This window comes from Sylvia atricapilla, chromosome 8 (assembly GCF_009819655.1).
Source record: "Sylvia atricapilla isolate bSylAtr1 chromosome 8, bSylAtr1.pri, whole genome shotgun sequence".
Lineage (NCBI taxonomy): Eukaryota > Metazoa > Chordata > Aves > Passeriformes > Sylviidae > Sylvia > Sylvia atricapilla.
Genome location: NC_089147.1, coordinates 7,060,565 through 7,081,461, shown reverse-complemented (window position 1 = coordinate 7,081,461; position 20,897 = coordinate 7,060,565). Strand labels below are relative to the sequence as shown.

The 20,897-nt window shown below is 39.7% G+C and overlaps 1 protein-coding gene across 1 annotated transcript; it reads left to right on the top strand.

Moving 5' to 3' along the window:
* Positions 1 to 1,568: 1,568 nt before the first annotated feature.
* On the top strand, positions 1,569 to 20,877 carry ENO4 (enolase 4). Its single transcript, XM_066323520.1, has 14 exons — positions 1,569 to 1,706; positions 2,872 to 3,000; positions 4,186 to 4,376; positions 5,256 to 5,413; positions 7,042 to 7,211; positions 7,417 to 7,548; positions 8,933 to 8,998; positions 10,045 to 10,092; positions 11,956 to 12,123; positions 13,343 to 13,468; positions 15,712 to 15,907; positions 16,822 to 16,889; positions 17,435 to 17,552; positions 19,817 to 20,877. The coding sequence occupies exons 1-14, from the start codon at positions 1,569 to 1,571 to the stop codon at positions 19,903 to 19,905; spliced, it is 1,797 nt and encodes a 598-aa protein (XP_066179617.1). The 3' UTR covers positions 19,906 to 20,877.
* The last annotated feature ends 20 nt before the right edge of the window (positions 20,878 to 20,897 follow it).

Sequence of the window (20,897 nt, the reverse complement as noted above, 5' to 3'; positions counted from 1 at the left end):
CTCTTCCCTCATGTACCAACACTGTTACTCCTTTGTTCTCTCAGTCCTTGACTTCTCCTTTTGTGACTGGGCTGGTGTAGATGCAGCACTTGCCAGTGAACAGAGGCACAGTAGTCACTGAGCAGATCAGCCTTCCTCATAATCCTATGTTCCATCAGTTCTCCCACTTCCTTCCAGAGAAGTTTGACATTTCCCCCAGTCTCCCTTTTATCTCCAACATGTTCCTTCATGATGCATTTTGTTTAGAGCCTGTGAAAGGGCAGAAGCTGGGACACTGATATAGAGGCACTAAAACATATCAGAAGGCACAGCTCTCATATATGATCATGCTCAGGCCACTGCACCAGCACCATTTACCTCCAGAAGCCTGTTCTTCCAGGAATACTAAATTAAACTGCAGCTTTCTGGGGCAATCCTGTGCATGTGGCAAGTATCTGGCACAATTTGACCACTGCCACCCAGGCTCTGACTGCACAAGCCCCTCCTGAAGCATTTCTGTGCCCAAAGGAGCAGCCACCCACCACATCAACTCCTCCTGAAGTAAGAAAATCTAAAGAGGCATTCACTACCCACTCTCCTCAAGGAACAGGTAGTGTCACTTTAGGAACTTCTTCAGAGGAAACGGCTTTTAAAAAGGAGGGTTCAAATCTCTGGAGAGGTACCATAGTATTTCTAAAGGATGTGAAAGGGAAAGAAAATGATTCCTTGGGGATTTTTCTTCATTATCACCCCACCTGGAGAAGTGCGCACACAATGAGCAAAGGTCCACACATATTGATTTTAGAGCTGGGGAAGTGTGCAGCTAACAGCTTTTAAGTATCTCCATTTTCATTTACTTCAACAAAATTACCAGCGAACAGTGCAAGGAAGTGAAAGTTTTTGTAGGAAATTGCGGGCTAAAAATGATCATTTAGGTCGCGAAATGTTTCTTTTCACTGAAAGTGGACGGCTTTCAAACGTAGGAGTTACCGTGGGCGTTTTGCAGCGCCGCCTTCAGCAGACATTTCCCAAAGCACAGCCTGTCCTTTTTCAGGACCATCATCTCACACAGTTTTGTTGCACGGAGGCTTTTAAAACCGAGGAGCGCCCGGTCGGGGCGTCCCGGCTCTGGGGACCGTGGCCGGGCTCGGAGGGCCGTGGCCGGGCTCTGAGGGGCATGGCGGGGCTCGGGGGGCCGTGGCCGGGCTCTGAGGGCCGTGGCCGGGCTCGGAGGGGCATGGCCGGGCTCGGAGGGGCACGGCCGGGCTCTGAGGGCCGTGGCCGGGCTCGGAGGAGCATGGCGGGGCTCGGGGGGCCGTGGCCGGGCTCTGAGGGGCCGTGGCCGGGCTCTGAGGGGCACGGCCGGGCTCGGAGGGCAGTGTGAGCACCGCGCGGCGCTGAGGGACCGAACCGAACCGACCCACAGCGAACCACCTCTGCTCGTAACCCGGGAATGTGCCCGGGGGCTCTGAGGGAGCAGAGCCCGGGAATGTGCCCCGAGGGGCCGCAGCCCAGGCCGGGGCCGGCGGGCGGCGGGGGAAGGAAGGGGCGGGCGCTCCCCGGCTGCGTTGCCCGGCAGCGGCCCCGCCATGGAGGCGGCGGCGCGGCTGCGGCGGCGGCGGCGGGAGGCGGCGGAGTATTACCGAGGGCACCGAGTGCCGGAGCGGATGGAGGAGGCGCTGAACGCCCTGTTCCCGCTGTGCCCCGAGGATCTCTACGGGGAGCTGGTAGCGCGGGGTGGGAAGCAGCGGGGCGCGGCCGGAGCCGCCTCTCCAGGCCCCGCGTCCCCAGGGGCCGTGAGGGTGCCCGCCGTGCCCGTGCCGCCTCCCGGCCATTGCCCTCAGCCAGGGGGTCGGCGTCTCCCTGGTGACAGTTCAGGGGTTGTGCCCTGGCCCGGGCAAGGATTGCCATAGTTTTGTGTTCGTGGCCAGTGACACCTGGGTGCTGCGCTAAGCACCTGTCCGCAGCAGCCCGGCGTCTTGTCCTCTGCTGGTTGCTTTTGTTGACACAAAACCAGAGTAGTCCACAGATGGACTAATGTTCGTCCCTAACAAAAATGCTGCTCAGCAGCGGTGATGTCCCGGGCCAGCAGCGACAAGAAGCTGGGTGCCCTTCATGCTGCAGCTGCTCATGAAAGGCAAAGAGGCCCCAATGGCAGGGTCAAGAATCAGACCAATTTTATCTGTTCTCACTTGGCAAAATATTGTTGATGGTAGTCGTTATGAAATTTCAATTAGTGGTGATACTGGAATTGCCAATACTAGAATAGTGAGCAAAAAAATAATGATTTCCACTATGGTCTTTGATGGGAGAGTGGCTGTGGAATTGAAACATTTCATTCCCTTTTATTGGTTCCCATATCCAAGTGTTCTGCCATCATCAGTGGAAGGGACTGAACTGGTAAAACCTTTCCTTGCTTTGCTTGGTAGCTGGCATGTTCCTCTTCTTTCTAGCCCCGAGTGTTTTGTAGTTTTCCTGTTTAGTAAGCTGAGGTTTGGTGACTCTCCAATACCAGATTAAATAATGAAAGCAGTAAGGAAGGATGTAGAAACCTCAGGTAAAAACGTAATCCTTTTTCTAAACCAACGTTAGTGTTTATTAACTGTGAACAGAGACCAAAATATATTGAATTATGATAGTTCACCAGGCCCATTAAAGACCATGTTGAAAGAAGAATGAGGACTGCCTACAAGAAATCATGGTTTTCACCTTTCTCACAGGGCTCAAAGCTTGCTGGAATGTATAAATCATAGAATGATAGAATATGCTGAGTTGGAAGAGACCTGTAATGGATTTTTTCAGTGGTGGATTTGATTGTAAGGTATTTCATGCAATAAAAGCCTCATTGTCTGGAAATTGACTTTTGATTCAGTTCTTTCTCTTTCATTTAAGGCTAACTACCTTTCTAAATTTTCAAAAGCTGCAGTAATATGCAAATTAGTTGGAAGAAAAGTTTTCGATGGAGTTGGTCAGCCAACATTAGAAGTGGAAATATACTGTACAGTTAAAAACTATGAGAAGGTATGAGCTGCTTCTTCTTGTTTTATTTATTTTACTAGGACTATATCTGGGGGGGTACTATTCTTCTCACATCCCAAGAAATGTTTTTATTTTCCATCTTTATGACAAGATATAAATCCCCGTGCCTGAACAGTTGAGTGTTGTAACTTGGGAAAAAAAAGGGGGTGTGAAAAGTTAGACAGTGGCAGCAGCTATGAAAACTTTATTTTCTAGGAATTAGGCAGTATTTTGTGAGTGCAATCTGATAGCATGCCTTTGTATATTAAATTTTTTTCTGTCTTAATGATCACGTAGGTTTTTCTTACACCCCATACTAACCTTATGTGTTCACTTTAATTTCACCTTTTTCTTTAATTTTCAGACCTTTATGTGTCTCTTTGTGTGACACTTTCAGAAAAATACAGTACAGGTGGAGGCACTTCTTTCACACTGAGCTAATTGGTTGATGTGGGTGACAGGAAAGTCATTTAGCACTTGCAATGCAGAATTGATGGCTCATCTCTCCCCCAACCTGAAATATTCAAATTACATATTCACAGCTCTTATTGTGGAGTAATTATTTCTACTTACCCTCAGTAAAACTCTGGTTTGCTTAATTCTTGAATTACATGTAACCTCATAGGATGTAAAGTTAATACTGTTAGTGCAGGCAACTGTGGAAAATTTGTAAATTGTCTTCCTTAAGTGAATTTTCTTAATATGATTTGTTCTTCATCAGTACAGAAAGGTTTGAATTATCTAAGACAAAAGGAACTGATCATGAGGGATGGAATTAAACATGAATGCTGCTGAATCATGGTACAACAGGCTACCAACAGCTGCAATAAAAGGTGTCCTATTGACTGTATGGTCCTTAAAATAACTCCATTCTATTCTGATAGCATAATATATGTATAAGGCAGATCTGTCCGAGGGGATTTGCCTATCTAGTTATAATTTTAGGTCAGAAAACTTGAGTAATGTCTGCAATTACCAAAGTTTTAAGAGCCTAAAAAGAAGGTGCTGGATGAGAAAAGACAATTGGAGCAAATAGGTTTGAAGATAGGTACTTGTAGAGTTGGTAAGGACATACTTAGTCTTTCAAATGACATTTTCAAGTTAGAAATTAAATAGTGCTTTAAACGTTTTTTACATTGTTTTGGGTTTTGTTTGGGTTTTTTGCTTCGTTTGTTTGTTTGTTTTCAGAGGATTTGTTCCGCTGTAATGGCTACTCATTCTCAAATACCTGAAAATGCTTTACCCGAAACAATTGAAGCTGATGAGAAAGAAAGAAATGTCTCTGTTCATACTGCTGTGGAATGGGTGAATGAATCACTGAGCACAATTTTAAGGGACTTGGATCCTACTGACCAGTGTCAAGCTGATAAGATGCTTGGGTAGGTCTTGCATATTATGAAACTTATTGCAGTTGAATATTTGATATATTCACCATTAATTTGTATTGTAATGAAAGTTGTAGAATAGGCAATGTTTTCTATGTTTTGAAAATGTTTTTAGGATCTATTGTCTGTCTCAGACCAATTTCTCTGCATTATCTCCTGCTTTGTTATAATTATACAATGATATAAAAAGCATTCTGTTTTGGGCTGCAACACTGAACAGAGGCTGTGGCAAACAGACCTAATTGCCTTCCACATGGACTACATTTGGGAAAACCTTGATAAGGGCAGTAATCAAGGACTTAGTTGGAAAGTGAGTCTAAATAGGATTTTAATGCATTGTTTGCACTACTTTATATATCTCACATACTCAGTTTGCCTGAATTGGCTTTCTGTGACCCATGGGTGAAGATTTCACTTCATGCATGTAGCTGAAATTCAGCCACCTCTGAGTTTGCAGCCCACAATAAGCAGTGTACAACTCACCTACTGCCTTAATCTAGGCCAGGCTGATGTATGTCATGAGGTCCTGACAGGATCTGTTACTACCCATGCAGAGGAAATAAATCCTTCATGCTCGGGCTGTCTGCTCAGAGCTGACTTTCAAACCAGAGTGATGTACAAAGCATGTGCTAAGGTTTGCAATGCTTGCTTGTCATCCTTTTTGTTCAATCAGTGTTGCAGATGACTACCAAAAAAGAACAATATGATAAATTTATAGACTTCTCCAGCTTCACACAGGTTATCTATGGCACAAGCTCAAGTAGAAGCACTTAATCTACCTCCTAACATGTTCTTTACCTTGCATCTCATCTGTCTACTTGTCACATGTCTAACAATATTTTGACCCAGTAATTTTTATGCCTCTTCCCTCAGTGAATACTTTGCAAACAAGGTAGAAGAAAAAAAGGAAATTGAAAAGCAAGAAGAAGGACAAGAGGGAGAAAAAAAAAAAGAAGAAGCAGCAAAAGTCGCTCCTGCCCCTGCTTTGCGCCCTTCAGCCCCTGCATCTAAGCCAAAAAAGGGAGGAAAAGGTTTTACTTAATTTAATTTTATTATATTCTGCAATACCGATATTGATAAAGGTCCTAAAAGACACCCTGTCTCTTCGTCAAATGGTTTAGTTACTCTCTCCTGACCTTTTTGATCACAGCAGTTTCTGCAGCAAGATGAGGGAGGGGAAAATGCAGTTTCCTCATCATTCACATGCATTGGTTGAACAGAGTTTCTGCCTTTGTTTTACAGTTGGTTTAGACAGGAGGTTATTATTCTTCAGTGAGGAATAAGAATGGAGGAGGATGCAAATGAAGAATAAAAATTAAAATGATAAGGAGAGAAAAGGAAATCACAGAACTGAGTGGTAAAAAGGAAATAGCATTAAGATAGAAGCTGAAAACAATTGAAAGAGGAAGGAAAGTTTCCTTCTAACACTGAGAAAAGGAGGAAATACAGAGGAAAGCAAAAGACAAAGAAAGAAGAGAGTGAGATGGGAGTGAAGAGTAGTATAGAGTAAATGGAAGTAAGCAAACATACTACTATAGGAAAAGGGAAAAAATGGTGTGAGACTAGTAAAACAAGGTAAGAATACATGGCCAAAACCAAACAACCCAAAGGAAAAAGCCACCATATGTTATTTCCTTCTATACATTAAACTCAGACAAAAAAAGGGTTGTTGTCATTTGTTGAAAGGGCAGAAAATTTTGGCAAATTATTATTTCTTATCAGTTTAGTTGCAATTTTAATATACTGTGAGTAAAAAACCTCCCACTTCGTATGTTGGATGTGTGCACAGTAAATTCACCTTTGTCCTGAAATTTAACTTCTGCAGTTGTCAGGTCCATCCAGATACCATTGTGGTGTATTTGATACTTCAGTCAGGCTTCTGCTGATCCATCTGTTAGGTGTTTTCAGTAATTGTGACATTGACTGTAATATTATTATGAGTCTCAGTGCCTGAGTATTTGGAGCCAATACCAAACAGTCCCCAATGCAATGGTTCTTGGGAATCAGATGATTTATTACAGCTTCAGCAGGTCCTCCCTGGAAGTGTTCCTGTAAGCACTACAAGCAATAAATAAGGTAGTGGGAACTGCTTGGTTTAAAGCATTTTGGACAAAGTTATTGTATCTGAAAGGGAAATAAATTCTTATGGAAATTTAATGTGTAATATTTAAAAGACCTGTTTCTCCTTGGGAATTCCAATTATAATAGGCCTGATTTTTTTTTTAAACAGTCAGAAGAAATCAAGTATTTGTATTCCCAGTCCGGTTATAGTGTAATCTTCCCTTTTTTATGCAAAATCTGAGTATTTAAGGAGCACAATAAAGAAGTTTGAAAACATGCTTTTGAAAGGAACCTGAAAAATGTTATTGGATTCAAACACAGATAAATAAAAATTTATATTTCAGTGGCTGAGACATCTCCAAAAGAAACAGACTTGAAATGCATTTGAAAGCAGAGTGAGGACAAATACTCTGCTTACTTGTAAGGTCGTTCCATATAAAACAGCTGACAGAATGAGGTTTTTAAAAAATAAATTATTGTGTTTTAGTACACGGAGTGCACACCGAAATGACAATACTGTATTTTTGCACATAACTCCGATCCATAAGCATTTATTTATAACCAAGGAAATATTTAGCTACTGCTCTGTGTGTTGTAGGGAAGAAGGGGTTGGTGGAAGTGAAGCCCATCCCACCTGCAGAACCTGCAGAGGCAGTGCTGTGTGGCAGCTTGGCCATTGGGGGAACGTCACTTGCCATAGCAAAGGCTGGGGCCGCCCTTCGCCACGTCCCCTTGTACTTACACACTGCACTGCTGAAACACACTCAGGTACTCGTGGCTTTTGGAATTCCCTTTGGTTTGTCCCTCTTACCATAATCATTGCAGCCGGTTGTGATAGTGTTATTAAATTTGCCGCCTAGAGTACACCCTTAACACCATTGCTTGTGTTCACAGATTTTGAACTCTGTACCATAACTAAAATATATCAGAATTTACTCTGATTTTTATGTTTTACTGACACTCCCAATTACAGGAGACACCTAAAGAAATGACTCTACCACTCCCAATGGTTACTCTGTTGAACTGTGAAAAAAATTCACCTACGAAACTGAAATTGGTCAAAGAAGTTATGCTTATACCACCAGCTGAGTTGTCATTCAAACAGGTACTGTTTGCTTTTTTTAATAAATGTATTCTATAGACATCATACTAACATATATACATAAGTATGTAGGTGTTTTCAATATAGTCCTTGCAAACAATAGTTTTAGATTTTTTGTTAGCTTACAAGGCCAAAGTTTTAACAGATGTTAGGCATAATTCTAACACTAATAACATTAAATTAAGTAAAAAGATTATTTAAAAGAAGAACCATGAAGATATAAGTTAAAAATGGATTTTTGTATAGAGGGAAAAATCAGTGCACTGATGAAGATGTCAAGGAATTGTGTTACACAATAATAAATTTTGCAGTAGTAGATTATAAATATTGCCAGTTGTTTGATATAGCATACAAAACAACAAGACCCATAACAAATTCACAGGAAAGCATAATATATTTGAGAATAAGTTGCTTTAAAATGAAATTGTGACACTAGAAGGGAATACAAAGAGCAAGAAGGATGGGTGAGACAGATGGGATCAGCCCTCTCTTTTTTTGTTTAGCCATGTGTTGCATTTAAGAATGTATCTGCACAAGATGCCTCCATCAGGGCTGTGATTCCTACTTTGTGTGCTGGTGACCTGAACAAATAGCTGAGCTCGATTCTCTTTCTTTTTGCTTTTCCTTTAACTTCTCTGGATTGTCCCCCCGAGCTGTTAACAAGGTCACTAATTCTGCACCATTCAAAGGCAGGATGCCTCCCAGGGCCCATGGGAGAGGAGGAAGGTGTTTGCTGCAGTGCAGAGCACGAAGCTGTTTGTCCTGTGTTGTTGGCAGCTGTGACTGACTTCTGCCCCCTTCAGTATTCCTTTACTGGCACAGTTTGAGAGAATCTGAAATCCCCTTTGCACTCAACATTTACTGGCTCAGCTGAAAAGGAAAAAGAGCCTTGCATTAAAAGCAATGAATTAGTTTAAATGGAGTGTTCCCCAATGTTTAAAATCAAGACAGTGATTTTTTTTCCTGCTTCTTGGAAGTATTCTGAAGGTAAATGCACTCTGTCTTGTTAGAGTTTAGGAAGTCTTGGGCAGAGTCACAGTTTGGAACAGTGGGAACTTTCCCACTTCTCAGATATAAATGCAGTCCCAGATATTTTTTACTTGTTAGATATCTGAAGGGCTACTTTCGGGGAGGAGACTGCTTTCCATGACATCCCATAATCAAATATTCCTGCTCATTGCACTGCTACCAACCCTTTATCGTTGGACTTGATTGCCTTTTGTGGATGGAGTTGTGGTTGTGTTAAGGAGTCTGTAATAGTTTGGATTTTTTTGAAGACTTTACATTAAAATTTGCATTTAAAATAAGTGTTGTCTGTCTTCTGATTTAAGCTGCTAAAATGAATTAATACAACTTTCTTTTGAAGATTACTGGTGTTTAATTTCAGGGCATAGAAAGAGTTCTGGATATTCAGAAAGAAATGACAAGACTGTTGGAGTCCCCAAGCAAAACGGTACAATAAAAATTGTGTTCTTCCAGTGAGATGTGCTTCATCGGATCTTTTCACTACCATTGTCCTTTTAAACATCCCCATGGAACACTTAACCTGTTACAGGCTCATGACACAGAGTAAAGGATGTGTTTCTCTGACAGAGCAATCAAACATTGGCTGTTTGGTGATACTAAATTAGAAAATTTAGAACAAAACATTGTTCTAAGCATAAAGCTTTCTGTTTACCTGAAGAAATATACTGGGAGTGAATGGTATCAGAGAGCATTTACAATATATATTCTGACCTTGCTACACCTCTCACACACATGTTTTATTCCAGGTACTATTACTGTAGCAGTAAATCAGTCTCAGTGTGTGCATGTGCTTTTTGGAAAGTAATGTTGTGTTTCTCCAAGTACAGTCTAGATTCTCATTTCTGAGATCCCCTGTATTTTTGATGGGCTGGCTGAGAATGTTTTGAAAAACAAATGATGGTTGGACAGATGTCCACAAAGAAATAAATATTTTAAATGAGTAACCACCACAAAATAAAACTATTAAATAAAGCTATTTCCTAACTGAAATATTTATAATCTCTTTTGACCAAAATTTAGTCAATTCTTTTTCTCTTTTTCTCTTTTTCTCTTTTTCTCTTTTTCTCTTTTTCTCTTTTTCTCTTTTTCTCTTTTTTCTCCTTTCTCCTTTCTCCTTTCCTTTCCTCTCCTCTCCTTTCCTTTCCTTTCCTTTCCTTTCCTTTCCTTTCCTTTCCTTTCCTTTCCTTTCCTTTCCTTTCCTTTCCTTTCCTTTCCTTTCCTTTCCTTTCCTTTCCTTTCCTTTCCTTTCCTTTCCTTTCCTTTCCTTTCCTTTCCTTTCCTTTCCTTTCCTTTCCTTTCCTTTCCTTTCCTTTCCTTTCCTTTCCTTTCCTTTCCTTTCCTTTCCTTTCCTTTCCTTTCCTTTCCTTTCCTTTCCTTTCCTTTCCATTCCATTCCATTCCATTCCATTCCATTCCATTCCATTCCATTCCATTTTCCCATAGAATTGATTTCTATCTGCTTTTACTCCAACAGCCTGGTTCACAAACAGACAGTAAGAGAGGAAAAGCACAAAAATTTCTGGTAAGAAAAGAGATTTTAACTCTTAAGCCTTCCACAAGGTATTAGCAGCAGCAGGGAACTTAAAATGTTCTTTAAAAAGGAAGCATCAATCCACATTGCCATTTTGGAAAGGTCAAGGCAAGACTTAAATATTCCAAATGCTTATATTTTACATAACAAATTAGATTCTTCTGACTATACCTTCCCTTTCTGGAGGACGGTAGAGGAAATAGGGGGAAATTCCTGGGATCTGGTAATTTTTCTCATATAGAAATCCTGGCAATTTATCCAAATGAGCATTTTGCAGGCCTGTAGCAGCAGCAGAGAACTTTTGATCATGTAGACCATAAAACTGTTACCTGTAAGACTTGTGGACTGTGCTGTTTCCTATCCCTGGGAGCATAACTCCCCTCTTCATCCTGCTGCACTCAGTGCCCAGGCCCAGTCTGAGCTTATAGATAATGGCAAATACAAACCAGTAACTAAAGGGCAGCACTCACAGTATTGCACAGGACATTGCTTTATATGGCTCAAATGATCTTTTTTACCCCTTCAAAAGCAGTAGTTTGTCGATGAGTTTTCCAAATAGTGGGATGGAAATGCCATGCAGGTTTTGCTCTTCATTCTGAGATGATTTAAGTATTATGAAGTGAGAATTGTTATTGTTGTGCAGTATAAAAAACAAAGGATGAACAAAAGCTTTCCTATTTTATTGTTGCTTAAACAACAACAAAAAAATCATCCTCATTAAGATGCTGGCCATTGTTTTCCTGGTGGGAATTTTCCATATTAGTACCACAATATGTACTGCAGTCATAAGGTAAACTATTTCTGTAAAAGATAGACAAGGAAACAATGCATTAGATTCTCTGGGGAAGAAATCCATTTGTTTCAGTAGGAGAAAACTAAAGGAGACAGTAGTGAAACTGAATTTAAAACTGACAAAAGCATCATGTTAGTTTGAACTTTCGTGGGGGGAGAAAAGGAGAAATGGCAAAGTGGGCAGTGAAAAAGAAGTTATTTGGATTAAGAAAGTAAAAACTAGACAGAGAAAAAATGTTTTTATACAGATAAACAATGCTTTTAATAGAATGTAACAAGCCACATCATATGGACATCTTGAAAACCACCTGAAACTGCAGATTTAACCTCTATCTGTAGTGCTGGAACAACTGCAGCTTTGTGGGGATTTTTGTCGTTTTTTGTGGGGTTTTTTTTGTTGTTGTTGTTGTTGTTGTTGTTGTCTACTGCTGCACCTTTATAATCCAGTTAAAAAATCAGTATTTGGAAAACCTACAGAAAAACTGACAATAGAAGGAAATAGGTGAAATTTTTGCTTAATATAACTCTGCTTGTGGCTGATGTCCAGCAATACTGTCCCTGAAGCAGCTGGGCTGGAGGTATTTCCCCTCTATGAAATTTGTTCCTTCCAGAAGTCTTGGGAGATTCTTGAGGTTTCTCGAACACTCCCCGGAGTCAATATCAATGTTGTAGTTGAGGATTAATGATAAAAGCTCTTTAAAAGTGGAGCATATGTTTTTGAGGCAAAGAGTTTGATTTTTAATTGATCCATAGCACCAAAGTATTTATGGCATTATGGTTGTTAAGAGTGCCTTTAAAATAATTTTTTTAACCAGTGCTAGCCATACAAGACTGAGACCTGCATGACTAGACAGATTTCCAATGACTACTGCTCTCTACTCATCAGCACTTGATAATCCCTCTTTCCTTGAGACTTGTCCTTAAAGCTGCCAAGGAGATTTCCAAGAACAAATTGATAATTTGATGACTAAATGCAGACTGAAATGACAAAAAAAACCAACCCATAAATATATATAATATATATGTGTGTAAATAAAGTGATTATTTTTGTTTTGCTTTCAGGCACCAACCGTAAAAGGACTATCACGCTTAGGCTGCCTGACAACAGGATATGATAGTCTAGAACAACTGCTACTCCAAATGCAAATAGCTTGCAATAATATAGGTCTGGAGCTAGGAACAGACATGTACTTAGCATTAAATTGTGCTGCTCATGAATTAATGGATTATGTAAGTTATTTTTCAATTCCAATTTTCTTGGGTTTTAAAATAAATGCAGCTGTTTGTTAACGTTATTTATTTTTATGTTCAAACTCACCTACAAGCTCCTAACTCCATTTTTAAAGGTAATAATCAAGCAAATGGAAAGAATTATCTCTGCATTTATAAATTCTGGTCAAATCTGCTTGTTTTTCCATTATATTAAGCTACATCTCTTGTTTTCTTCAAACTGTCCTAACATTTGCATGTATTTTTACTATGGTATGTATATATATACATTAGTGCCCATCTCATCGTGCATCAACATTAACTTTTTGACATCAGTTTTTATTTGACAAAATTTATTTATCTCCTAATGAAGTCTTACAGTTCTTGCCCCTTATTCCAAGATCAATCAGGTTTTTCTCTAAGCAGAAAAAGAAACTTCCAATTCCATTCAGTACCTCATGAGCTTTTGTGTGTTTGGCTGTTCTGTAGTGCCAAAGCTTCCATTACCAGTATCTTTTGTGAAAGCAGTTGCTCTCCTGCCTGTGGTATCTGTGTCCTATACCAGAATGTGTAAAATCTTAACCATTGAATTACCAGTAATTCTGTAACTTTCTGTGCTGAACTGTTAAAGCCACTAAATCAGTGGATATCCTGGCACAGTTTCACAGTGTGCCCTTAAAATTCCTCCCAGGCTGCAGTTTGTGCTTCCCAGAATGATGAGACTGGTTTTAACATGTCTATTTTTTTTTTTTTTTTAGTTTTTGAAAGGGGAAAGAAGCAGGGAAAGGCAGTATTTTGGTTTTGAGCACTGAGGGTGCACTCCTTGCCGCAGTGATATTTTCTTTATGAAAATGAGGAAAAAAATCACCTTTATTTTTGGAAGAGAAAAACGAGATTTTCTTTTATATGATATTCAATAAAAATCTCAAATATTGCTAACTTTATGCTATAATTCTGTCAAGCTGGCGGCGTTGCCTATAAAATGCTGCAACAGATCTCTCTTCCTTTGGCAGTGGCATTGTTCAGAGACTTTGGCATGAGCCCACTGGAGCCCACGGTGTCATTTTAGGCAGAGTTTTCTGTAACAATGTGCTAACAACTCAGACACAGAGTGAAGCAAATGAGTGAAATGCCTCCTGATCGAAGCATACACAGCCCACTGCCTTAAGAGAGATGTGTACACTCTGCTTTTCAGGGTGCTGCTTTCTTTATCTTTTATGCTTTTTACTTTCTTTTCTAGGGTAAAGAAAAATATGAAATACTCACTGGAACATTCAAAAGCCCTGATGAAATGGTTGCCATGTATGTGGAAATGATTAATAAGTTTCCTTTTATTATTGCATTAATAGATCCCTTAAGGAAAGAGGTAAGATACCTCAGTGCAGTCCTTTAAAAACTGATGGTGCTGTTCAGTGGCATATCATTGACCTTTTCTCATTTTTACAAAACACGCAAAGTACAAAGCTGCTGATTTTTAAGTTTGTAAGCACAAAAATATCACTAGAAAATGCATCTAACAGATTCTTAGAATATATTTTATTGGCAATATCCAAATTTTTCAGTACTTTTGAGATAATTTCTGATGGAAAATCCTGGCATGAACAGAATACAGTCAGTACACATAACTTCAAGAATTACAAGAATTTGCTTTTTTATCTGATTCGAGTTGCTGAACTGCTATTCTTTTGATTACATGTTCCTCTTTATGTATACTATTCAAATTATAAGGTGAAATTGTAAAATTTGAGTGTATTACAAAAATTGATGTGTAATGCAATATTATATTGGGCTGGAAAAGCAAAAATTTAAACATTGATATATATTCAGCCAAAAACTCAGCAGAATATATTATTGCTGCAGTTCTTTGTGATGGATATTTATAAGCAAAGTCCTGTCACTGGTAGTATTGCTGGGCAGAATTTTTCAAGGGGGAGTAGGACAGCCTATATTTACCTCTGTGATCAAAATTAGAGTAATTAATTAGTGTGGCAAATCAACTACAACAATAAATCATATTAAGCATGTTATCAAGCTATAGATGGATAAAAGAGATTGTATTTATACATAAGGTTAAATTTCCATGTGTTACATAAAAGAATAAAAACCTAATTGCTGCAGAACCTACAATTGTAGGAGATTCTGCAGTTACACAACTTCATAAAAATTTGCTCTTGGTGTCAAATTTCACTTTATCTTCTTCAAAATAGATACAGGGAGTTCATTTTCATGAACAAAACACAAAGACTGTGATTGAAGAGAGAAGCAAAATTATGTTGGCTCTGTGAATCTGCCCAGTGCCTGAATCAATAATTCTAAAACTGATGAACTGCAAAATCCATCTGATTTTGTCCTTAACTAGAACTTTAAATGTTCATTTTCTGAATAACTGTGTTCAGTATTACCTCACTCTGGATGTGAGTAGCCTTGTCTCCCTGTGTTGTTTCAGTCTGACTCTCTGAATTACCATATTCCAAAACACCAGGTTATTCCCCTCTGTCAGGGCTGCCAACTTCTTTGAGAATTCTTAGTAAGGAAAATATTTGCAAGATGAGGATCAGCAGGTGAATTACAGGAGACAGTGAAGTGCAGTTGGGAACTGAGTACAGAGTTAAGGGAAATCCCTTTTCTTCTCCTCCTCCTCCTCTTCCTCCTCTTCCTTCTCCTCCTCCTCTCAAGTCTCCAAGGTTTACCCATGACACATCTTTGCCCCTGATAATTAGATCCTTGAGGATTAGTTCTGGTACCAATTCAATAATTCTTTGGCAGACACCAGACCACTTTGGTGCTTAAATTTAAACATTTGTTCAGGTGTCAAAAACTTCATTTTCTCTTATGCACAGTCTTGCAATCCATACAGGAATGGCCCCTGATGTTGATTGCAAGTAGATAAGTACAAAAAACTGATCCAAGAACAGACCAAGAATAACCACTGGCAGAATTAGGATGTAGAGACGTTTTTAATGTGAGAACTTTGCATTCTGTGGGCACAAAGCAAGCAAATTAATTCGTCAATTTCTTCTTTCAAATTCTTTACGTATCCTTGTCCTTTATTTAGCCTGGACCATGTACCATGTGGACAATGCATTAAAATAAAGAAACAAAGACCCTGAAAAGTGGAGCTTTGCTAGAAAAGAGAGCATTGTATTCTGCTGTTCCCTATGGGTCCTGCCATTGAGTCTATCTCTCCTGTTCATTATTTTATGTTCAAACAACTACGACACTTGAAATATTAACAGAAAAATTAGTCCTTTGAATAAACCAATGAAAAATTATTCTATGCTCCGTCAAAACGAAATAAATTTCAGGATAGAAATTAAAATAGCAGACCTCTACACTTAATTTAAATATTTAACTGTATTTTGTGCAAACAATGTTGATTAATTTCAGATTAAAATTTGTGTTTTCTAGCAAGGTCTTAAAACCCAAGGAAAATCCAAGTGGTATGTTTTTCTTAGGCAGACATTTAAAATACAGTATAAAAATGTAATATGTTTAAATAAAGGGCATAATTAGGATTAAACCTAAATTAATAATTTTTTTTACCTCCTCAGAGTTTTCATTCAGTTTAGTTTTTTTAACTCCAGTTGTTTGCTCCATTTGTTTATGCAGGACAGAGAACAGTGGAGTAGCATCTGTTGTGCCCTTGGTTCCAAATGCTACCTGATTGCTGAAGATGCTGCCACGCAGATTTCCAAACTCAAAACTGACCAAAACATAAACACAGCAATGTGCAGTGGCATAGTCCTAAAATACATTAACCAAACCAAGGTGTCAGACCTCATAGAACTTACTGGAATTCTGGATGGTGAGTACAAGGGAGGGGAAAGGCTGAAACCAAATTTGTACATGTTTTTATTTAATTATTGACACTTCTTATTTAGAAAGCACTTGTCAGAAGAAACTGAAATTCAAGTTTTGATTCACAAATCCCTGTCAAGGGCCGTAAAACAGCAGTCAAGGCTTCAGCTATTGTCAGTTAATACACTGTGAATGTTTTGAACGTGGGTGCCCTTTGACACTGCAGCTAAGTGTCATGCAGTTAGATTCAGAATTAAAGAAAATAAAAGAGATGTGATCGATTCATCTCAATTTTGAATAATTTTAGCATTAGTAATTATAAAATTGTGACACGTACAAAATGTTTAAAAATGCATTTAGACAGATTATTGACTACGTATTATTGAGCCTTTGTGGTAAGTGTTAAGAACCTGTGCAGCTTTTGTAAAAAAGTAAAAAAAAAATGTAAGATTTTTCTTTGTATCACATTTTCTTTATTCATTTCTATACCCAAGGAATAGACGGACAAATTTAATATGGCTTAGTTTTTTTTCTTGTTCCTTCAAAACACCCAGAATCGCTGTATCAATGCAAGTAAACAGCAACTAAAAGATTCCATTCAGTCAGGATGGTGAATTCTCTTTTGAACAGAAGTCATTAATATTGTGAGTAAGACATTTAAAGTAAATAGCACAGCCTGATCAGTGAGAGACAGAGACCAGAACAGGATGTTAGATGTTCCCTTTTCCATCTGAAAATAAAACAGAATGCTAATGTAGCAAACTAATCCCGTTTACATTTTTATCAGATGGGGTTTACTCCTGTTTGTATTATACCCTTGGATAGCCCAAGGGTAAAAAAATGAATGAGAAGTCCAAACAATTTCTGTGTCAAATATATAAAATACACTCTAATGAAGGTGTTCCCTCCCGTTATATATAGGTCAAAGACATATTACCATATTAGGAAGTCCAGATGGAGAATCTTCAGATGAGAGCCTCGTGGATCTGGTAAGTATTGAAAGCTGTTCAATTGCAGAATTGCAAAAATACTGCTTTTCACATGTACTATTTTTTAAGGAGAAAGCCTTTTTGTGCTTGAGAAAGAAACAACATTTTACAAAATGGGCTTTTTCTGGAGGGTTGTGGTTGGTTTTTTTTTTCCCCCCACAGAGAGTGGTTATTCTTTTGAATTTAAAGAGAGCACACAGGAAATTTGCCAAAGCAGGGAGTATATTCGAAAGTGTGTATGATCCATTTGCTTACATTAGTTTATAAAAAACCGTGAGTTACTTAAAACATTCCTGCGTTGTAACAACATTTTAAGCAAATATTCTTAACACTACTATATTTAATCTTTTGCAAATAAAATTCCCTTTCAGATGCCAGCGAAAATTACTGTTTGCATCCGGCAAACCTTTCAACGGAGCGGTTTTATTTCCCCGTTTCTCTCCGCGGAGAGATGAGGGGTGTTGAATTAGACTTAGGATACGGTGTTTAATTACGGGGGATGACTTCACTCGCCCAAGTGAGGAGTTTTACCACTGTCGTTGCAGGCTGTGGGCCTGGGTGCCAGGTTCCTCAAGTTGGGAGGTCTGTCCCGCGGAGAAAGGGTGGCCAAATACAACCGGCTGCTGGCTATAGAGGAGGAACTGGCCGCGAATGGAGCGCTGCGTACGAGCTTCTTTCTTACTTTGTTTTCAGCCTGCCATGAATACGGGCACAAAGATTGGAGGGAGAATGATTGAAACTGCACCCCAGGAGGGAAGCGGAATCAAAAGGCTATAAATAAGGGCTGACAAAAAAAACCTAGGATAGCACTTGCCACAATGTATATTGTTGTCCTAATGGATTATCTGTTTACTGAATGTTAAAATGGACCCCTTCTTGAGGAGTAGCCTACATTAAGTTGTATTTTTTTTTCCCCCAGAATTAATTGGTTGTAGTCTTGAAGCCCACGGTGCAAAAGGAACAAAACAAAAAACCATGCATATAATGTGTCGAAAAGCTGCCAAAATGGAATTTTAGGCCAAATACCCCACCTCCCTCGAGGCCTGAAACATATATCGCTAACAAAACTTCATTTCACAACCCTCTTTTGTATGTTACATTTTCCAGCAAAATGTGTTTGGAAAGCTATAATTGCGTGGGTAAGCCTTAAATAAAACCCAAGAAAACCCCAAGCTGACGATGCACATTCAGCCTTAGCCACTTGTATGCATCTGCCCGCCTGTTTCAGGATCTGCATCTTCTTTTTACACTGTACCCAGGCACTGTTAAATGCTTAACAGTTCATTAGGGCCACTTCTCACTTGCTCAGGTATCAATCAAGGCAGGATAAAGACATGCAGTCTTTATGGGGAGGCAGAGAGACAAGGAGAGAAAGAAAGGAAGGGGTTTGCAGGAATTGTATTATGCTTAAGAAAAGGAAACACGAAGCAGAATTAAGTCATTTTACCCTCTTGTTTGTAATAATTTCCAATATTCTACCCATAGGGTAGCAGCACTTGACATGCACACTATAAAACAAAGTTTTTAGTTGCATTTCTTTTTATTGAAAATATTTTGAGCTTTTTGAAATCTCCCCCTTTGCTCATAAATAACCATTGTAAAAAACAGAAACATAGAAAATTTTTTTGCTAATAAAGTAGTTTCACTGAAGGCACTTTTCAAAAATAAGACAGATAATTACAGAACTATGAATTTTAACTGCCTCAGCAGTATCAATATATTCCCTCCTCAAATCGTATAGTCTAAACAAAGGCTCTCGAGTCTGACAAATATTTAGACCTATATCTGATGAAACGAAACAGCAACAGTCCCCGACACCGTTAATCATTTGGCAGAAATAGGATCCAGTACCTAAATCAACAGCAGGGCACTGGTGAGAGCAGGTCTGAGCTGCATACCAAGCTCCTCATTTGGCCGGGCTGGAGCCGGGGATTCCCGGGAGAGCCGAGCCGAGGGGCTCACGGCGGCCAGGTGACACTGGCCATGGCAGTCCCCAGGGTGTGTGCGGGGCTGCAGCGGGCTCCGGGGACCCTCAGGGCTCTCCTCTCCCATCGCCTGCCCCTCTCCTGGGGGGAGTTTCGAGCGGCCCCGCTGGCGATGCTGTGCCACCAGCACTGCTCCTCCTGCCCCATCGCCTGGCAGTGACACGGCGCTGGGACATCGTGTCACCCCGTGAGACAGCCCAGTGAGACAGCCCATCGCGTGTGCGGCACAGCAGGGAGCTGGTGAGGAGGGCAGCGCGGAGAAGGAGTCACGGAGCTGGGAGAAACGTGTCGGGAGAAACCGAAATTCGAGTTTTGATTCACAAATGCCTGTCCAGGGGCGTAAAACAGCAGTCAAGGCTTCAGCTATTGTCAGTTAATACACCGTGAATTGTTTTGAACGTGGGTGTCCTTTAACTGTTACGCAGTTAGGTATCAGAATTAAAGAAAATAAGAGATGTGATCAATTCATCTCAATTTTGAATCATCTTAGCATTAATAATTAAAAAATTGAGACACATGCAAAGTGTTTAGATTTGCATTGAGATAGATTATCGACTATGTATTATTGAGCCTTTGTGGTAAGTGAACTGCTGGCTATGGGATGGACACTGGGACCGGGCTTTTAGGAGGTAGGGATAAGGCAGAGTCAGCTGATGGAACTGGCAAGAGCACCAGTGCAAGGGGGAAAAAGTAAGGCAGCAAGGTGAAATGATCAGTGAAGAAAGGAATGCAATAAATATCCCAGGTCAGGCTGCCGTGGTTCATGTCCTGATCCTGTACTCGGAGTGTTCCTTCTTTACTAGGGAAGGACCAGACGTTTAGAGGTGTTTCAAGTCTTGTAAGCATCATGTGGCATTTTCAAAACATCTATGTGCACCAGAGAATATAACAACAAACCCCATTACAGCAAACATAAGCTGATGTTTTTTTCTTCTATTTCAGGTGAAGCAAAACTTGAATTCGTTGATTTTGCTGAAGAATCACAGCCAGAACAACCTCCTGATGTGCTTCCTGCCCCACAGGAGGATTAGTTGCCTCCTCAGTTCTCAGCCAGCCCTGCAGCTTCACAGCCTGCCTGCCCAGCTCCCAGAGAAAAGTACACTACCCTAGGCTGTCAACATTAACTTTGGGATAAATTTCTAAGAAAAAAAAAATTATTAAGAAACTCATATATTAACTGTTCCTAAATCCATTTATTTTCAAGCATTTCAACCAAACATCTCTAAGAGATTTCAAATACTGGCTTCCCTTTTCCCAGGAACCATTGCCTTCAGCTGAAACTAAATTAACTGAGCAGTGACTGTAGTCTGAAAATACCACAAAATTCTGTGCTGTATTTACAAACTGACAGAACAAATACTGCTGTGTTAAGTCCAAAAGTAAATGTTTGTTTTGAGAAAATCAGAATCTTCCTCCATATAAAGAGCAAGCTGTTGACAAACAGTAAAAAAAAAAAACCCAAACACAAACAGAACACATTTTACAAAAAAAGAAAGGCCTTGACTGTTATGCTGCTCCATCCCCCCCTATCCCCTCAATGTTGCTCTGAGATCCAGCCTGCAAAGGAGATTTTGCTCCAGTTGTAGCCCTCAAGGCAAGTACATCAGTGCAAACCCCAAATGCTGGGCACAGAGCTGTGACTGGCATCAGTAGGAAGCCTGCTCCAGTCGGCAGCAGTGAGTAACAAGTCAATTCCACAAGGTCTGGGAAACTTGTCAGGAGTCTTTTTAATAAGCAACAATGAAAAGTTAAAGAAATAATTTATGTCTGAGGTAACAAAACAGTTTAAGTAAAAGAAATGCTTCTTGAAAAACTTCTGTGTTTTGTATAATTTGAAAATCTGAACATATAATACAGCAGCAATAATTTGAGGAAAAAGTACATATATGAAAATTTGCATTTTAAGTTCAGTGTAACAGACAAGTAAGTGAAAAAGTAACAACCAGAACCAGCTGCCCCCAAGAAATGAAAATATGATGAGACAAATTTCCGCAAGTTTATGAACTGTATGTAATTCAGTAAT

What these genes read in the sequence shown, in the direction of transcription:
- ENO4 (XM_066323520.1), top strand. Translation starts at nt 1,569, where the DNA reads ATGGAGGCGGCGGCGCGGCTGCGGCGGCGGCGGCGGGAGGCGGCGGAG. An exon ending in CTGAGTTGTCATTCAAACAG is followed by an intron (nt 7,549 to 8,932) that starts GTACTGTTTGCT and finishes GTTTAATTTCAG; the next exon opens with GGCATAGAAAGAGTTCTGGA. An exon ending in TAGATCCCTTAAGGAAAGAG is followed by an intron (nt 13,469 to 15,711) that starts GTAAGATACCTC and finishes TTGTTTATGCAG; the next exon opens with GACAGAGAACAGTGGAGTAG.